Source organism: Chelmon rostratus, chromosome 10, assembly GCF_017976325.1.
Source record: "Chelmon rostratus isolate fCheRos1 chromosome 10, fCheRos1.pri, whole genome shotgun sequence".
NCBI classification, from domain to species: Eukaryota; Metazoa; Chordata; class Actinopteri; order Chaetodontiformes; family Chaetodontidae; genus Chelmon; species Chelmon rostratus.
The window spans coordinates 25,905,001-25,922,500 of NC_055667.1; the positions used below are offsets into that span (position 1 = coordinate 25,905,001).

General features: G+C 41.4%; 1 protein-coding gene across 1 annotated transcript in view; it reads right to left on the minus strand.

Moving 5' to 3' along the window:
- The window catches only part of kcnd1 (potassium voltage-gated channel, Shal-related subfamily, member 1), a 48,163-nt gene that overhangs the window by 4,749 nt on the left and 25,914 nt on the right, over positions 1-17,500 (minus strand). The window contains exon 4 of the mRNA XM_041946317.1: positions 301-463. Within this exon, the coding sequence (XP_041802251.1) occupies positions 301-463 (163 nt within the window). The remainder of the gene's footprint in view (positions 1-300; positions 464-17,500) is intronic.

Consider the following 17,500-nt stretch of genomic DNA (forward strand, 5'->3'; position numbering starts at 1 on the left):
AATGTCGGTCATCATAAGCTACTTGCACAGACAGACTGTTTTCCAGGCGAGGCTGCGTTAAACTGCTGTCTGAAGGCTTGTACTCAGTGGAGCTGTGGATACTTCAGAGTCACAGTAACGCTGAGTAGAAATACTGCTATGACGTGAAGCCTCGGGTCTGATCTCTGCACTGAAGCAGTTCACCAACAGGTTTGTCTATACCCTACTATACCCGAAAAATGTGACGTGGTTTCCTGAAAGGAATATTCTACCAGCTGCACCTTCAGGTCCTATGATTGAAATAAACCACGAGCCTCTGACCTGCTGTGCTCTCATCTTGTCGGCTCTCTGGTTCTGGTGGTAGATTCGGCTGAAGTTGGACACGATGACGGGCACCGGCAGGGCGATCACCAGCACGCCGCTGAGGGAGCAGATCGAGCCGAAGATCTTTCCCGCGATGGTGTTTGGAACCATGTCACCGTACCTGCAGGTGGAAAACACCGTCACATCAACACTTCTCGTGCATCCACACCTTTTCAGGTGTAGGCACGTCTTTCTCCACGTCCTCCACTTCTCAACATGGCATGACGGAGCACAGGTGCCAGTCCACTGTCCTTCAAGACATCTGACACAACAATCACTAACAAGTGGATGTGGGAACCCAGAAGATCCTTCATTCATTCATTCATTCATTCATTCATTCATTCATTCATTCATTCATTCATTCATTCATTCAGGAATGAACTTCCATTGAACTTGAAGCCGCAGCTAAAGACGGACGTCGAGATCCAACATGGAATGGAAATACTCAGCTGAAGTACAGATATGTCAGATTTGTATTTTGAAGATGGTGGAGGAGGACTGTGGCGTGGTGAGATGCGTGGATGTGACACTGAACTCTGAACGAATGCCGTCCCAAACACCTGCAACTGGTCACATGACCACAAACACCAGCAGCAGAGGACGGACTGACCAGCAGACAGACAGACAGTCTTTACTCAGTATTTGTCTCTGCAGAGGGACAAATACCCTGAAACACACAAACTTGGCGTCCAGCTGTGACTATAAGACTACATCGGATTTATTTCAGGGTCTTTCTGGTTTACTGAGTTATTTAAATAACATTGTTTCATTAATTAGCTTTGTTTCAGATGTGTGTTTAATTTTGTTCAATATATATTTCAGTTAAATACAGAGACAGACAGACAGACAGAGAGACAGAGAGAGAGACAGACAGAGATGGACAGAGAGACAGACAGACAGACAGACACAAACAGACAGACAGACAGAGAGACAGACAGAGAGCCAGACACAAACAGACAGACAGACAGAGAGACAGACAGAGAGCCAGACACAAACAGACAGACAGACAGAGAGACAGACAGAGAGACAGACACAAACAGACAGAGAGACAGACAGGGAGAGAGAGACAGACAGAGACAGACACAAACAGACAGACAGAGAGAGAGAGAGACAGACAGAGAGAGACAGACAGAGAGACAGACGCAAACAGACAGACAGACAGACAGACAGACAGACAGACGGACAGACAGAGAGACAGACACAAACAGACAGACAGAGAGAGAGACACAAACAGACAGACAGACAGAGAGACAGACAGGGAGAGAGAGACAGACAGAGACAGACGCAAACAGACAGACAGACAGACAGACAGAGAGACAGACACAAACAGACAGACAGAGAGACAGACACAAACAGACAGACAGACAGAGAGACAGACACAAACAGACAGACAGAGAGACAGACAGATCACTGACACACACACAGGTTGCTGGTCGCTGGCTCATGCAGCCTTCACCTTTCATTGTACAGAGCCATAAATCACAGGTAGTGAGACGAGGAGGAGGAGGAGGAGGAAGAGGAGGAGGAGGAGGAAGAGGAGGAGGAGGAGGTGAGAGAGTCGGCAGGAGGCCAGGATGGTTTGTGTGTTTCTGCTCAGACACACTGAGAAAGGAAAATACTTTCCAGCTGCTCCGATCACGTTACTGACCAGAAACCCGCCGTCTGATTCGCCGCTTCAGTTCAGGAGCGTCAGGTTTGAGCCTGATGACACGTTGACAGGAAGCAGGTTATCTGATCGAGACTTTTAACGACGGCGGATTGTTGCACTGCTGTAGATGTTTCAGGCTGAGCTCACTTTAACTATTTTATTTGGAAAATTCTGTTTTGATTTCAGCGGTTGGCTGCTTTCAGTCTGCGTACAGACTCGTACACGATCGGCTGTGAGCAGCATTTCTGACCTGCAAGCAAACACAAAGTGTGAACGAACGTTTGAACACAGCGGCGCTGCTCCATCGTGGAAATTAACAGCAAACTGTCTGCTGAAGCTTCGCTTTTATCCATTTATTTTGATTTCTTTTGGCACTCGGTAGCTGAAGTAATGTTTTAGAAAAGAGTTCCAGAATAAAATCTTTAGTCCAAAAGTTATAAGTTAGTTTATTGTCTTACTTTAACAAAAATGGCTGCCTTTATGAATGGTTTGAACTTTCCTCGTGATCAAATTGTAAGAGTGATTTTCCACTTTTCTCACACAGTATCTGTCTCGCTGTGGAATTAAAGTCTTTCTATTCAAATATGCAAATCATTTGAGGCTGTACAGTAAATCAGATATTCAGGTAATGAACTGCAGCTCTCTGCTCGTGTACCTGCTGCAGAGGATTATGTCTCAGTCCTTCAGAGAATAAGGCCACGACCCCGTCTGCTGTGTTAATGCTCATATCTGAGAGGTAATTTAGGACTGCTTTTTTTTTGAATGTTGAAGCTCGTGTTGCCCTGTGAACACGTGTTTCATCATGAATCTCCTGTTATTTAAAGCCGGCTGCTAGAGTCGAAAATGTACTTCTTGTACTCAGACAATAAGTTCTCATTTCAGGCATTAATTGAACTGATTATTCTGTCTGATCCAAATCCTCCATAACCTCACTTTAAAGTTTATATCGACATATTTCAACAAATAAATGACAGAAAGTTCTGCAACATGAACATCTTAAATTTCTTCTCTGTGTCTCTGAGCAAGACACTGAACCGTCACCTGTCCTCACTGGATCAAAACATCAACACCTGAAAGGTTGGAGAAGTGTTTGCAAACCACCATAAGACACATAATGGAGAATTACTGAATGCATTAATCAATCAATTGTTTGTAATCTACAAATGTCAGAAAAAAGTTAAGAAATGTCCATTCCAGATAATCAAATGAGTCAAAAACCCGAAGATTGCAATCGTAGAAGACAAAGAAAAGCAACAAATACTGACATTTGAGAGTCTGGGACAGCCGCCATCGTGCACATTGAAAGGTCACCAACAAACATGTTGAAACCGGCTGAACTTTAAGTGCGGCAGTGAGGCGAAAAACCCAAACAGCACCCAACACCAGAAACAGCACAACTGCGAGGTTGAGTGTCAAAGGAAAACTGAGGCTTCTGCAGATGCAAAGTGAGTCAGCAACAGACGAGTGGAGACGACCTCAGGCTGAGACAACTGCAAAACTGACCAACTGTAGACTATGATGGATTATCAGGTTTCAAGGCTTTGTAAGCAGATTCTCTCAGAAATGAACAAAATCAATGGCTGCTTTGAAGACAGAAATCTATAAACGGGCTGAAAGATTCTAGAAAAAAGCTTCAAAGAATAAAAGGGAAAAAAATAAATGGGCTCAAACAAACGCAAGACCACCAGTGTGATGCTCTGAAATGTAATTATCACCTCAGTTTCTGTCAGAATTTACTGTAAAACCAAGCCTGATGGAGAGTGTGGACAGTAATTTGCTGAATGAGTGTGCTGGGAGCTGTGGGAGCTCAGAGTCTGTGTGACTACAGCACTCAGGTCAGTTTTACTGGACCTCCGGCGTCCTCACACCAGCAGATCAATGGGGATAACAGAGAGGGCCGACTGGAGCAGAATCATCTGTAGCTGCTGGCAAAAAGCGCTCAGAAGAATCGAAGGCGATCAGCATGTGGCCGAACAACCAGGAAGAATCTGTGCTGCAGCTCAATCTTCATCCTGACACTTCTCACTTTGATCGTTTCTCTGTTATTCATGCTTTTACCAAATAGTTCAAAGCTTCATTCATAACATTGACAGATGAGTTCTGAATCAGCGTTTGAATTCCTGTACCTATTCACTCTGTCTAAACCTGGTGCTCCTGCACAGCTGCAGTATTATCATTAGTATTAAACTATTAGTGGAATTAGACTCCAGAGGTGGCTGCGTAGGAAGGACCGTTTCTGATCCGATTTCCAAAGTTCAAAAGTCAAAATTTACTGAAAAACATAGATAAAATCATTTCCAAAATTTACACTGAAACAAAATATTCTGCTTCAATCCATACTTGTTGGCGTAACGCCTTTAACTTTTAAAGCCGCGTAGCAGCACCGTAATTTACATTTACATAACAAGAGTAACAAAAAATCAATTTCAGCTCTAACATCATTTTAGTAATTACTTTAAAAATCCATTCATATTATGTAGCCTATCTGCATTATTACCATTTCCATTGTAGCATAATGTTGCTAAGCCAAAGGGTGCTTTTCTTATTCAACATTAGTTTGCGTCTTTATTGGATTAGCCTGCTGCCTACATGTGTTTATGTTGATGAAACTGACATATATTCATTAAATAAAGCGATTTAATATAAATTTAATGCAATGACTTCATTGAAATGGAGGATTTTGTTTGAGGGGTGGCATTATCATTTCAACAGAAGTTTCGTATGTAAAAAAAAAAGACAGTACAGCCCCGTACAGTTTGTAAAATCAGATGTGTTTCATGGGCACAAATTATGGGAAAATTATATTTTAAACCAGAAATATGCAGCTATGTGTAAAAAAGAAGTGATAAATGAGACAAACTGGACATTTTCATAATTTTGTCATACAAGAAGACTGTAACAGCTCTGTTCATGTTTTATAACATGAACATGTCCAGTTTAGCGGCTAAAACAGTTGCTAATGCGTCATATTAGCTACTCAAATTAGCTTCAGTGCAACTCATTGGTCACAGCGGCTAAAAAAGTTGGTTCTGGTTATCTAGATGTCAGGTCTGCTTCATTCTGGTTAGCTAGCATCTTAGATAGCATCTTAGATAAAGTAGTTTGGTTCAGATTAGCTAGCGGGTTACTTAAGTAGCTAAAACAGTACAGGTTAGCTCATTATAGCTGGTTTAGCTAAAACAGTTTGGCTTCTAAGGGGTCACTTCAGTGGATAAGTTGGATTCAATTTAGCAGGTCAGTTTAGAAGCTAAAAAACGTTGGGTTCAGGTAACATAACAAGTATGTTGAGCATCTTGAATTCATGTTAAAAGAGTAAACCAGTTTACCTGCTAAAACAGTTCGGTTCAGTTCAGCTAGCAGGTCAGTTTGATGACTAAAACAGTTGAGTATGGGTCAGGATAACCTATGGCTATATTTAGCAGGTAAAACAGTTAACAGATGAGTCAATTTAGCATATAAAACAATTAAAATCAGGTTGGCTCATGGATCAGGTCAGCAGCTATTCAGTCAACCACCCTAATGGTTTATGTTTGGTTTTTCTGACAAAATATCTTCAAAGCAACCGACACAGAAGTTCCTCATGTAGAACTTTCCATCTGCAGTGTTGATGGCAGTAACACACACACACAAAAAAGATGAAGGACAAGATTGTGAACTTCCTAACTCCTACATCTGCTGGTGCTGTAGAACAAAACAAAGAGGCAGCGACAGAGCTGCTGACAGTGAGTACAGCTCAGAATGTAAATGTGAATAAATGCAGCTGTGATGGGCAGACAGGCTAGATCATCTGCCAGCTGTTACCTCACATACTGCAGCTGGAACATCAGCCTCATTAGCCTGCAGTTTATGGACCTCGTACTTCAACGCTTATAAAGTGCCACTGTGACTTTTGCAGAAAGAAGAAACAGCCCACACACTGCTCTGGCATTCACCAGGTGACGCCACCTGATGAACACCATCATTACCAGCTGTTGTTAAGACAAGGAATGTCAAGAAACGACCTTAACAGTTTCAGTTCATTTTAATTGTGTCATGACCCGTGCCATGCACGGCAGTTTTGTTTAGTTTTCTCTTGTTGATCCTTGCCATGGTCTCAGTCATGCCATGTTTTATGTTAGAGTTCTGTATTGTCTTAGTCTCTACCCTTGCCCTGTCTTGTTTGTATTTTGTTAAGTTCCCCATTGTGTCTCATCTTTGCCTGGGTTTTGCTACTTCCTGTTTTATTTTGAAGGTTCATGTCATGTGTCTTTGTGTTGCTTTACTTCCTGTGTTTTCCCTCCGGTGTGATTGCCTGATTTTTTCCACCTGTGTGTCATTAGTGTTCCTCCCTTGTGTATTTAAATCCGTGTCTTTTCCCCAGTCTTTGTCGGGTCATTGTCTGTGTAACCTTGCTGCCAACGTTCTTCACCATAGTCATAGTTCTACCATAGTTCTTTAGTGAGTGTTGTCTTGTTTCATGTAAGTGTTTCATGTTGCGTTCCCTTTGTTCCTGTCCGTGTTTCTGTTCAGGTTTGAGTTGTTCCTTGTTTCGACTTTGTCTTTAGTTGCCACAGTTCTGGTTTGTTTATCGCCTTGTTCTTGTCTTTGCACATGTCTTGTCTTATGTAGAGTCCCCGTCCTTATTGTTGTCTGCGTTTCCCTCGTTAGTCTTCGTTCCCTGCCATGTTCTTTTCATAGTGTTATTTGTTTGTAACGTTATAATTTAGTTTCTGTTTTCTTGTCATAAGTTATAGCTTAGCTGATTTATTCTCCTCGTTTAAGAGCGATTTTCTGTTTCTTTACTTTTGTTATGTAGATTCTTGTTTCTCCATTTGCTAAGAGTGCATTTTGAGTTGTTAGTTTTTCTGTTCTTTTAGTTGGTCAGCTGCGTTGTTCACACCCCTTTGTGTTTTCCTCCTTCGGGAGCGTTTTCTGTTCTTTATTTTTATTCATTGGTAGTTATTCATAGTCTCTTCCCTTGCTTTCATGTGTCTTGTGTTAATGTGTTGTCTTTCCCTGTGTTACGTTGTTGTGTGAATTCAGTTACCCTTGTGTGTCGTTAGTCATTAGTCCCCTGAGTTTTGGTTGTCTTGTGTTTTCTCTGAGTTTAATAAATTTATTAGTTGAACCTAGCGCCCCCTTGTGTGTCTGCATTTGGGTTCAGGTCCTCTTAGTCCCAGGTTTCCTGACAAATTGAGGCTGCTGGAATTTCTTTATTCTCAGTTCATTTTTATGGATCTGAAATTTTCAGTTTCCTTCTTAATCAAGATACAGCTACTTGCAAATACAACATACTTAGATTTTATAAGCGATTTGAAAGTTTTTGCATTTGATAAATGAATCTGATACTGAATTCTAATTTAATAACTGCTTATACTTTTGTTTTTTCACACCAAACTTCTATCAGCTATTCACGTCTTTTTCCAGACTCCAAACTATCATTAAGTTTGGAAAATGAGGAAACATTGCGACCACAGCTGTACTTCATTTGCACAAAATATGGGAAAATAACATCCTGAAAATGTACTTATTCATAAGACAAGATAAAAACATTTTCATACTTTTGTCATATGATAAATGCAAAACTGTTATGGTTGGCTAACCAAGCCAGAACAGTTAAGCTTTATGAGTTTTTAGTTATCAGTATAGTGCCATATTTCCTCAAATAAAAGCCAGGTCCCAAATACTGGCTGGGGCAATGGTCGACATAAACAAGTCGGGGGGAAAAAACAATGGTGGATAAACTTGAGGAGACTGTCATATCATCTGCATGCCAAGTAAGCATAATGTATATTTCCATCGGTTTAATTTGGTAAATTCAACAACATAATCATGCCCTAGTCTAATGCTTTGTTTTTCTGGATTACTCACCTGAAATGTTATTGTCCAATTTTCAGTCATTGCGAGTGTATTAATGAGTGTGTTGATGTCTCAGCTGAAACTTATTTTGAAGTAACGTCCAAGCACAACAACACTGTAGCTATGTGGGAACATTGTATGTATTGTTTCACAATAAATGCCTTGTTAAGAAATGAAAGGGTTCTGTCCATTGATACATTTGAAGGCATTTCATTTGAAATGCAAACAGAAAGTGTTGAGTTTGGATTAACAGTGTAATGCAGTAACTTTATTATGCAGTAACAGGAGTGGATTAAAACTTGGATTTGTCCTAAAATTTGAGCAATCATACTTATCAAACAGGGGGAATCAGAGCTTAAGAGCTGCCTCCAATACAAGCCCGCTTCAAATAAAGGCCTGGTATCTTTTGCAGTTAAGGCTGACAAAGGCCCCACTCACTATGTGGGTGAAATACAGGAACTTGCAAATATGAAAGACAAATATATTTGATAAAACTGATTTGATACTGGATTCTGATTTGACAGAATGATATAAACACTAAATAATCACCAATATTTTTTCATTTAAACATATAGACAACATAAAAAAAAATCCAATCTGCCCTTTAAACCATGATTATCCATGCAGTTTTATTAAAAAACAGAGTCAAAACATTGAACATTACAAGCTTCCCAAAGGTTAGATTTACTGCAGAATTGTTCTTTTGTGATGTATCATATTGAACAGGTTATTTTTCAAACCTCCTATATGTGTGTGTGTCCCTGTCCATCTAATTGATCCTATAATAGTTCAGCTCCCAGCAGAGCCTAAACTATATTGAATAGAGTCTGTGACCTGACACCAGATCAGAAAGAGACGCAGAGTAAACCTGAAAACTCAATTAAAGTGGATTTTTACAACAAAACCTTTTGCTATCTGGAAAGCCAGAAAGGCCACAATTCACTTGTTTTCCTTTGCCCAAACAGAAGTCGACTGACGACCGAAACCAGCCATCTTTGGTCAGCAACTGGTGCTTCCTAGAGTGACCGTGGCTGTTAAGTGCCTCAGAGAGAGACACATTAGCAGAGAAAAGCCATAATTATTGATTAAAGAACACCCTTTTGTTCTCTGTTTTCAACAGATGACAAGATGGAAATCTGTTTCATTTCATTGTGTGCAGTGCAAAGATCCAGGATATGGTTAGCCTAGCTTAGCACAAAGACTGCATGTAGACGTTTAGATTTGATTAAAAATATGACTGATGATGACATGACGATTGGCCGATACCAAAGAAGATGAATCAATCAAAACACCAAACGTTTAAAAGTTTCTTTTTGCCAGTAAGCTAAAAAGAAGCAAAACAGCCAAATGAGGACAGACTGAGACACAGACAAGCTGTATGTGTTGTTTAGCTTGTGTTAGCGCACAAGTTTGTGTTCAGAGGACATCAGCTGGCACTACAATGAGTGCTGGATGGTTGTATCTAGTACTAACACTGAGATCAGGCTCTGGATATTAGCCTCTACGACTAGTTAACGTGGAGTTAGCTTCTAGGGTCTTGATGATTTCTATGATTTCTATAGCTGAAAAAGGGAAAAGTTTATGCAGACAAAATCAGCCAATAGAAACAGAGTGGATACAATAGCAGAAACACCTCATGCAATCAAGAAAAACAGGGTGTTCATTTATAATCCTGAACCTCCAATGATACACACATTTAGCTTTTACCACTTTTAATGTGAACACAAACACACGCACTCTCCTGCAGCTATAAAGTGTCCTACTGGTGTGTGTGTGTGTGTGTGTGTGTGTGTGTGTGTGTGTGTTTTATCAGAGAGCAGCAGTAAATCTGCAGCAGCCTTGAGTCTACAGCCAAACATTACACGCAATGCACCTTTAATAGACTGTAAATTAGCTTTGATGCTGCTTCTGCTGTGTGTGTATGTGTGTGTGTGTGTGTGTGGACGTCTGTTACTCATGTTATAGGGACATAAATCTGTTACACAGTCACACTGCGGGGACTCGCCTTCCGTATGGGAAAAAAAACACGAATCCTCGTAACGTAAATCATTAAATGTTAGGGTGAAGACTTGGGTTAGGGCTCGGGTAAGTCTCTGGGGAAATAATGTAAGTCTGTGTAATGTCCCCAAAAGTGATGGAAACATGGTATGTGTGTGCACATGCATGCATAACTCAGTGAAACACACAACTGTTGAATTGTGTGTGATTACGGCCATTTTAAGCCACTTTGTAGTTGATTTTTATCCCAAAATTGGCGTGGATCTTTTTTTTCTAGGTTTAAAAGCATCTTCAAAATAATCCCCCTGTTAGTCAAAGCAAAAATAAAGGTAGAAGAAAAGAGGTGAAGAGTTCAACCAATTACTGGCCAGAATGCCCTGCAGCCATTCACCACATACACAAACATAAAGCATGATGCATGTTCAACCTATTGACATCACCCCCACCCATATATAGTATATGTACCATGAACTGTAGCTCATTCAGAGAAAAAAACATTGATTGATCTTATTCACTGACCTGGAGAATGTTACCGTGCGCACACACACACCCACACACACACCCAAACACACACAGTCCACTTACATTAATTCCCTATTACCCAACTTTAACCATCCTTAAACAAAAATTTAATGATTTACGTTGTGTGCACCTGAGTTCTGTCCCCAAAAAGGACAGATTTAGGTCTCCCCAACATGAATAATACAAATGCTCTCTCTCTCTTTCACATACACACACACACACACACACACACAAATAACATATCAGTGTGTATAGTATTGGCGGTTCAGGATAGCCAGCAGTAACACTAAATTATTTCACATAAACAGATAATTTCAGATGAATACATTTCATATTACAGGACTGATGCATTCATGTGTTCATCACTTTAATGTTTGCAGCTGATACAGCTGGAGCTCCTTTGAATGACTTTATAAACTGCTGGGGAGCAGCAAGAGATCAATAAAGTCTTACCTGTGTCTATAATAACACACCAGAAAGTATTTGTTGTAGGGTTAGGGTGTTTTGTATCAGTAATCTGAACCTGCAAAGTAACTAGTAACTAAAGTCAGATAAATGTAGTGGAGTAGACGTATCGAGCAGCACACAATGGAAACACTCAAGAACATGAGCAGCCCTGCAACAGATGATCGACCAGCAGAGGTCAGTAAACTGAAGCTTTGCCGAGTTCAGCTGCTCGTTAAAATGTCGGAGGTTGTGACTGCAGAGAGGTGATTAAACCAGCTGTGTGTGTGTGTGTGTGTGTGTGTGTGTGTGTGTGTGAGCCTGGAGCTGCTAATGTTGAATAATGGATGGCAGCATTAGAGGCTTGTAGCTGGTTAGTAGAGAGAGACAGAGGGAGGAGAAAGTTTATTTTCTCTTCCTCTTCATCCCTCCCTCCTCTCTCTGTAGGTTTCCTTCATTTCCTTCCTCTGTCCTGCCCTTCCTCTTCTCTATCTCTCTCCTCATCTCATCCCCCGGCCTCCTCTCCCCACTTCTCCTCCCTCTCCTCCCCTCCTTCTCTAGGGTCATTATCTGCAGCTGCAGGAGCCAAGTCTCCGTCCTGCAGCAGGAGAGGAGAGAGGAGAGAGGGGAGAGGAGGACGGCACATCGAGTGGTGGCTTGACTCGAAGCCAGAGGAGAGAGGTGGAAGAGGAGGATGGAGGGGGACGGCGGGAGGAGGTTGAGCGAGGATAGAAGAGAGGAAGGGTGGAGAGAGAGGAAAGAGGAGAAGGAGAGAAGAACACAGAGAGGTCAGAGGAGACGATGCAGGAGAAAGGAGCAGAGGCAGAGGTGTGTCCTGAGTCACGTGTCAGGAACAAACGTAAAGATAAATAAGATCAAAAATTATTTTTTCTAATTGTCATCTATCTATTCAGTTAACTCTTTAATTATATATTCCACTGCTTCAAAACCTTCTCAACACTGCCAGGAGAAACATGAGCAGGAGAAATGTTGAATGCTTTACATATGCTTCATATATAGATACATGTGTGTGTATACATGATGCACGTATACATATTCAAACATATCGATCTACTTTATAATATGTACCAGTTTACATCAAGTCAAGTCAAAGCTGAAGACGCTTTACAACGTGCGACAGCCTTGATTCAGGCTTGAAAAAAAAAAGAAAAGCTGATTACACGAAATCAGACATTTGAACTTAACGATAACAGGTTGGGTCCGTGTTGATGATCCAGGCGGAAATCAACAGTTGAAGTACAGCAGGTGGAGAGACGCTCATCTGTCCAGTCTGACGACAAAACACGAGAATTTTCTGCCTCAAAACCGTCCAGAATGGCTCATCGGACCAAAGACCACAATGATGATGAAGACGGGAACGGAGGCGGTGCGTTCAGGTTCCGATGGAACTAAAGCTGGTTTGAGTCTACATTTTGGCACAAAATGGTACGTTTCAGTCTGTGATCATGAGCTGAGAATAACGTGTGTGCAGCTTCAGTGAGGCACTGATCAACTCATGTGTTGACATTTCAGAGCTACACCTCTGTGTTTCTTTACAGTTTGGAGAATCTGCACCATGAAAAGTTACGCTGCATCAGCTACAGTCCTAACTGCTCCGGAAAAACCTGGAGACACACCTGGTTCCTGGTTTCATGTCGTTCCGCCACAGCGTGCGGGAACGCACCAAGAAACACAACAATGCTCCAGCAGAGGCAGTGAAGAAGAACAGTGCTAGCACGCAGACATGTCCGTAAACAACGCAGGATTCACAATGTTTAAATGAATCAGCTTTAAAAAGGAGGACGGAAATACGTTTCGTTCGTTTAAATATTTCTCTCGCTGCATCCCAAACTAAAGATGGAGGAGGTGGAGGAAGAAAGAAGACATCAGGGAGGAGAGAGGAAAGAAGAGGAAGTGGAGGAAGGAAGAAGGAATGAAAAAGGAGGAACAAGTGAATGAGTGGAGGGTAAAAATGAAGAGGAGGAGCAGAAAAACAGAAAAGGCAGAAGAGGAGGTGATCCTGCACTGTGATTGGCTGACAGGTGCAAGTATCCTCTATCATCTACTTATTTACATGTTGCACCTGTAACCAAAAGTAACTAAGTACATTAACTCAAGTACTGTACTTAAGTATAATTATGAGGTATTTGTACTTTATTTCCATTTTCTGTTACTATCCAATATTGCACTCCACTACATTTATCTGACACGAGCTACAAGTTACTTTGCAGATTCAGATTAATAAAGCACAATATGACCAACAAATAATTCCTAATGTTTCACTATAAATAAAGATAAAACTTTATTGATCACTTGGTGACATTCACAAACTACCCAGCAGGTGATTAAAATGAGCTCCACCTTTATCAGCTGCAACTTTAAAGTTATGAACACATGAATGCATCAGTAATCATCCATGAATATAACATAGTGTGTATTATTTTGAAATGGGCCTAATGAGTTTTTTTTTTTTTGCACTTTTACTATGTAAAAATTTTGAATGCAGGACTTTTATTTGTAACAGAGTATTTCTTCACTGTGGTACTTTTACCTCAACTGTCCCTTTAAATGTCACCTGTGTGACATCACGGTCAGTGAGAGCGTTAAGGAGACACAGGGGTGAGACAGGTGACTAGTGCAGACAAATGGCTGAACGGAGTGAATAACGCATCATTGTTTTACCAGCATTTGTGCCGATGAGCCTCTGAGCAAGGCATGCGAGCCTCCGTGGAGCTGGAGTCAACTGTCGTCATAAATAAAGGTTTCACAAAAGGGGGGAAGTCTCCGGAGGCCCGGGTCAGCCCGGTTATTCTGAGCTGCTCTCTCAGTACTTTAAATATTTCATGGTCAGGATTATGTCATCCTGCACAGAGACACAGTACGAAGAAACAGACAGAGAGGAAAACAGAGGTACAGACAGTAAAGAGTGATGGAGGAAGACAGACGAGGAAGACAGACGACTCACAATTTACAATTTCACCTGAAAGCAGAAAAACACAACAAACAGACGGAGAGACGGCCGTCTGCCGCTTCCCGATTGGAGCTGATAGGAATCCATTAGTGCCGAGTCAGCCAATCGAACGCAGAGGCCGATCTTATCTCCCACCTATAATAGAGGAGCCAGCCAATCACAATCTAATAGAGGGACAGACAGCCAATGGTAATCAGTTTAGAACGGAGAGCCAGAAGGACAATTAAACGGTAGGGTGATCTCTCCAATCAGAGAGAAGAAGAAGAAGAAGAAGAAGAAGAAGAAGAGGAGGTCTTGACTGTATCACCAGTGTTTTATAGACTCCGCGTTGTTGTTCTTTAGTTTGTTGGTTTAACTTCATTTAGGAGGAAAAGTCTTTTGGAAAAGAGATCTGGGAACAAATATCACAACAAAAACAGATGATTTACTAACAGGATTAGCAGCCATGCTAGCAGCTCTATGAGGCTCTGCTCCGCCACAGCAGTGCTTTGAGCTAAATGCTAACATCAGCATGCTAACATGAGCACAGTCACAATGCTCACATGCTGATGTCTGTCAGGACTAATGTTTACCATTGCAAGCTAAACAGTAACAGCAAATCCAATGACTCTTCGTTCATAGTGACAAACGCTCAGGGGTTTATCAACACCTCTGCAGCTCTGCAGAGCTCTTTAGCCTCCACTAGCTCATAGTTTTGGTTTTGTGGCAGATTTCCTGTCTGGTTCAGGTTTTCATCAAACAAGCCGTGATAAAGCCACAGTTCTCTACCCGCTGGGCAGCAGACAGCAGACAGACTCAGTTAGAGACCAGCTGGTGAACATAGTGCAGCATTTAGCAGCTAAAGGGCCACATACTTCTCCCAGGAGCTGGAGGAGACCAAAACCAGAGCTAAAAGTTAGAGACTATCGGGTGACATTAACACGACTGCAGTGATCATGATGCTCAGTGTCTGCTGGATGTGAAAGTAGGAAGCTGTTTGCTGAAATATTAGCTCCAATTACTTCATACAGTGATAATACTTGTCAGATGTTGACGATGCAAAGCTGCAGTGGAAATAGTCTGTTAGATTAATGATACATTAACTTTTAATGCTTTTAATTTAATTTGGTTCCAGACGCTGCAGCGTTTATGGTCCTGTCGTAGTGTTTTGTTGCAGAAATGGTCACAAATGCATTATTCCATTGACAGAATGAAAGTAGCTGCGTAGAATATGGTCCAACATGTTCTTTGTCTTAATGTGGCTGCTATCATCGGTTCCATTTGTGGGAACATTTACATTAAATAGCTGCAGAGTGCAGTCAAACGTGTCAGAAAATCTAAATAAATAATATGAACTTAACCCTGCTCATTTTTAACATCTGTGTAAAAGAATCCCACAGCTGAGACACAAAACTGATGAATCTGAATTTGGAAAGTACTTGATGAAGAGTTTCTGTCTCCTCTTGTGCCTCCAAACCGTCTGAACTGAGATTGTTCTTCACAAGGACACCGGTATCGACCGGACCAGTTTGATCATCGGCTCAGTTTGTTTTCTCTCTTTGAAAACTTCTATTCTGGGTTACAGCCGGCTGCTAAAAGCCTCCCTGCTCTCCTAATCTTTCCCTCCCTCCTCCTCCTCGTCTTTCCTCCTCCTCCCTCCTTTCCATCACCTTTTCTCCCTCTCCTTCTTTTCCTAAATCCTCTCCTTTCCCCCTCTCCTCCTCTCCTCCTCCAGTGTAATCTACGGTCATGTTTAATTGATGGAGTGATGATGAAAGTTGCAGGAGGAGGGATGGTTGTTCCATGTTTTCTCCTCCTCTGGTGAAGGAGATCTGACTCTTTAAACAAACTGAAATCCTGCCTCTCTGTTTCCTCTCTCTCACGTTCCTTTTGTGTTTTTGAATCCTCTTCTTTTGTTCATATATATCATCATGTTTGCTGTCACTCCCACATTGATTGACAGATCTTTAAATACAGAGACGACCACAGTGATTCTCCGCCTGGGTGATGTTACACTCCAAGTGGTCACTATAATAATCTGATGGGTGGGATGATACACAGGACAGGAAAGCAGAAAAAACCTAATTCTGCAACGTAGAGTTGTTGTTAGAATAAATGCAGAATAGTAAAAATGACAAAATGTATTTCAATTAAATCAGAAGGAAAAAGCAGGCTTCAACTGAACTGCTCACTATCTGGAAACATGTGCAACCAGTGACAAGGGATCGCAAGCAGCAGGTGTAAATATCTTAATAGAAATCAGCTGATGGAGCGTTTGATTAAAGAAATATGAATTAAAATAACAGGATCAGAAATGAAAGAACAGAGACGGTAAAGAAAGAAAAGAGGCAAAAAAAGACGAAAAATGAAAGACAGAAAATGCAATTCAGAGTCTCGCTGAGTCTATTTTCAGCATTAAGAGAGGTTATTTAAAGCTGCAGAGTTTTTCTACTTCACTCAGATCACAGCAGATGAAACTCTTCATAACTGTAAAAACACATTCACATGACAGAGAATCTAACCAAGAGGACAGAATCATGAGAGCTGAGACGAGACAGCTTGTTAAAAATATTCTCCAGTGGATCAGTGTGCAAACAAAAAGTCCTGTTTCGACCAGGACCGCCATCTTTCCCCAACATTAAATACTTTTTAACTTGTTTTGGTAACACTCGTGTATAAAATAATCACTCTCTGCCCTCAACACCCTGTTGTGTTCTTGTATTTTGGACTTTTTGACCACAGTGGTTTAGTATCTTTGCTCAGTCCACAGCTGCCAAAACCAGTTCAAACATATGACACATCATCACGTACGCTGATGACACTGCCCTGATTTTTCATATCAGCAGAGGTGTCGAGTCAGCACACAGACAGGAGCCAAGAGCGGTGCATGTACAACAACTGGATGTGAATAAAACATAAGAGATGATAATGGACTGGAGGAAGTCCTGACCACAACCCTGATGCATGTCAGCAGTCCTGCTGCCAAAAAACCCGCGAGCATCCAGCTTTCTCTGTATGCACGTGACTGAGGGTGTTACCTGGATATAAAATGACTCGGACTCGACCCTGCGGCACAGCAGAAAGGAGGAATAACTCGATTGATTCCTCTGATCTCAGAGAATCAGTCCTGGAATATAAACATAAAGTGAGAATCAATCGAACATGTGAGCAGGAAGCTGTGCAGGGCTAATATTAGACTCCAAACACTCAGAAACCACTCTGAAACCAGCCGATCATTCCCAAAATAACACACACACACACACACACACACACACACAGTGCCGACATTGTGTGTGTACAGTGATTCTACTGGATAAATGAACTAATTATTTTTAGATAAACATTATTAATGGTCACTAGTTGGTTGTGTGAGGGTTAAAATAATGTGCCGGTCAGTATAGAATAGTATTTATTAAATAAAGCTGGATTTGCACTGATATATTGAGTGAGTGATCCATACGAGCATACTGCAGCCTGCAGTGGAGCAGACATGCACCTCCTCATAAATAACTACACCTCTTGGCTACAGCCGCGATGGAGATACCACTTGGAGACTGCAAGAACTGTGATTGGCTGCTTGTGTTTTCATGTTTCTGAAAACGGTGGAGTTTGTTGAGTGGAGACAACATAAAACAATCCAAAGAAAGACTTTCTGCAGTTTTCTCGCTCACCACGAGAACTTCACAGTTTAACTACCACGAACAGACTCTGGTTGACGCGACGCTGGTTTTTATTTCGCATCAAGGTGTTTATATCTC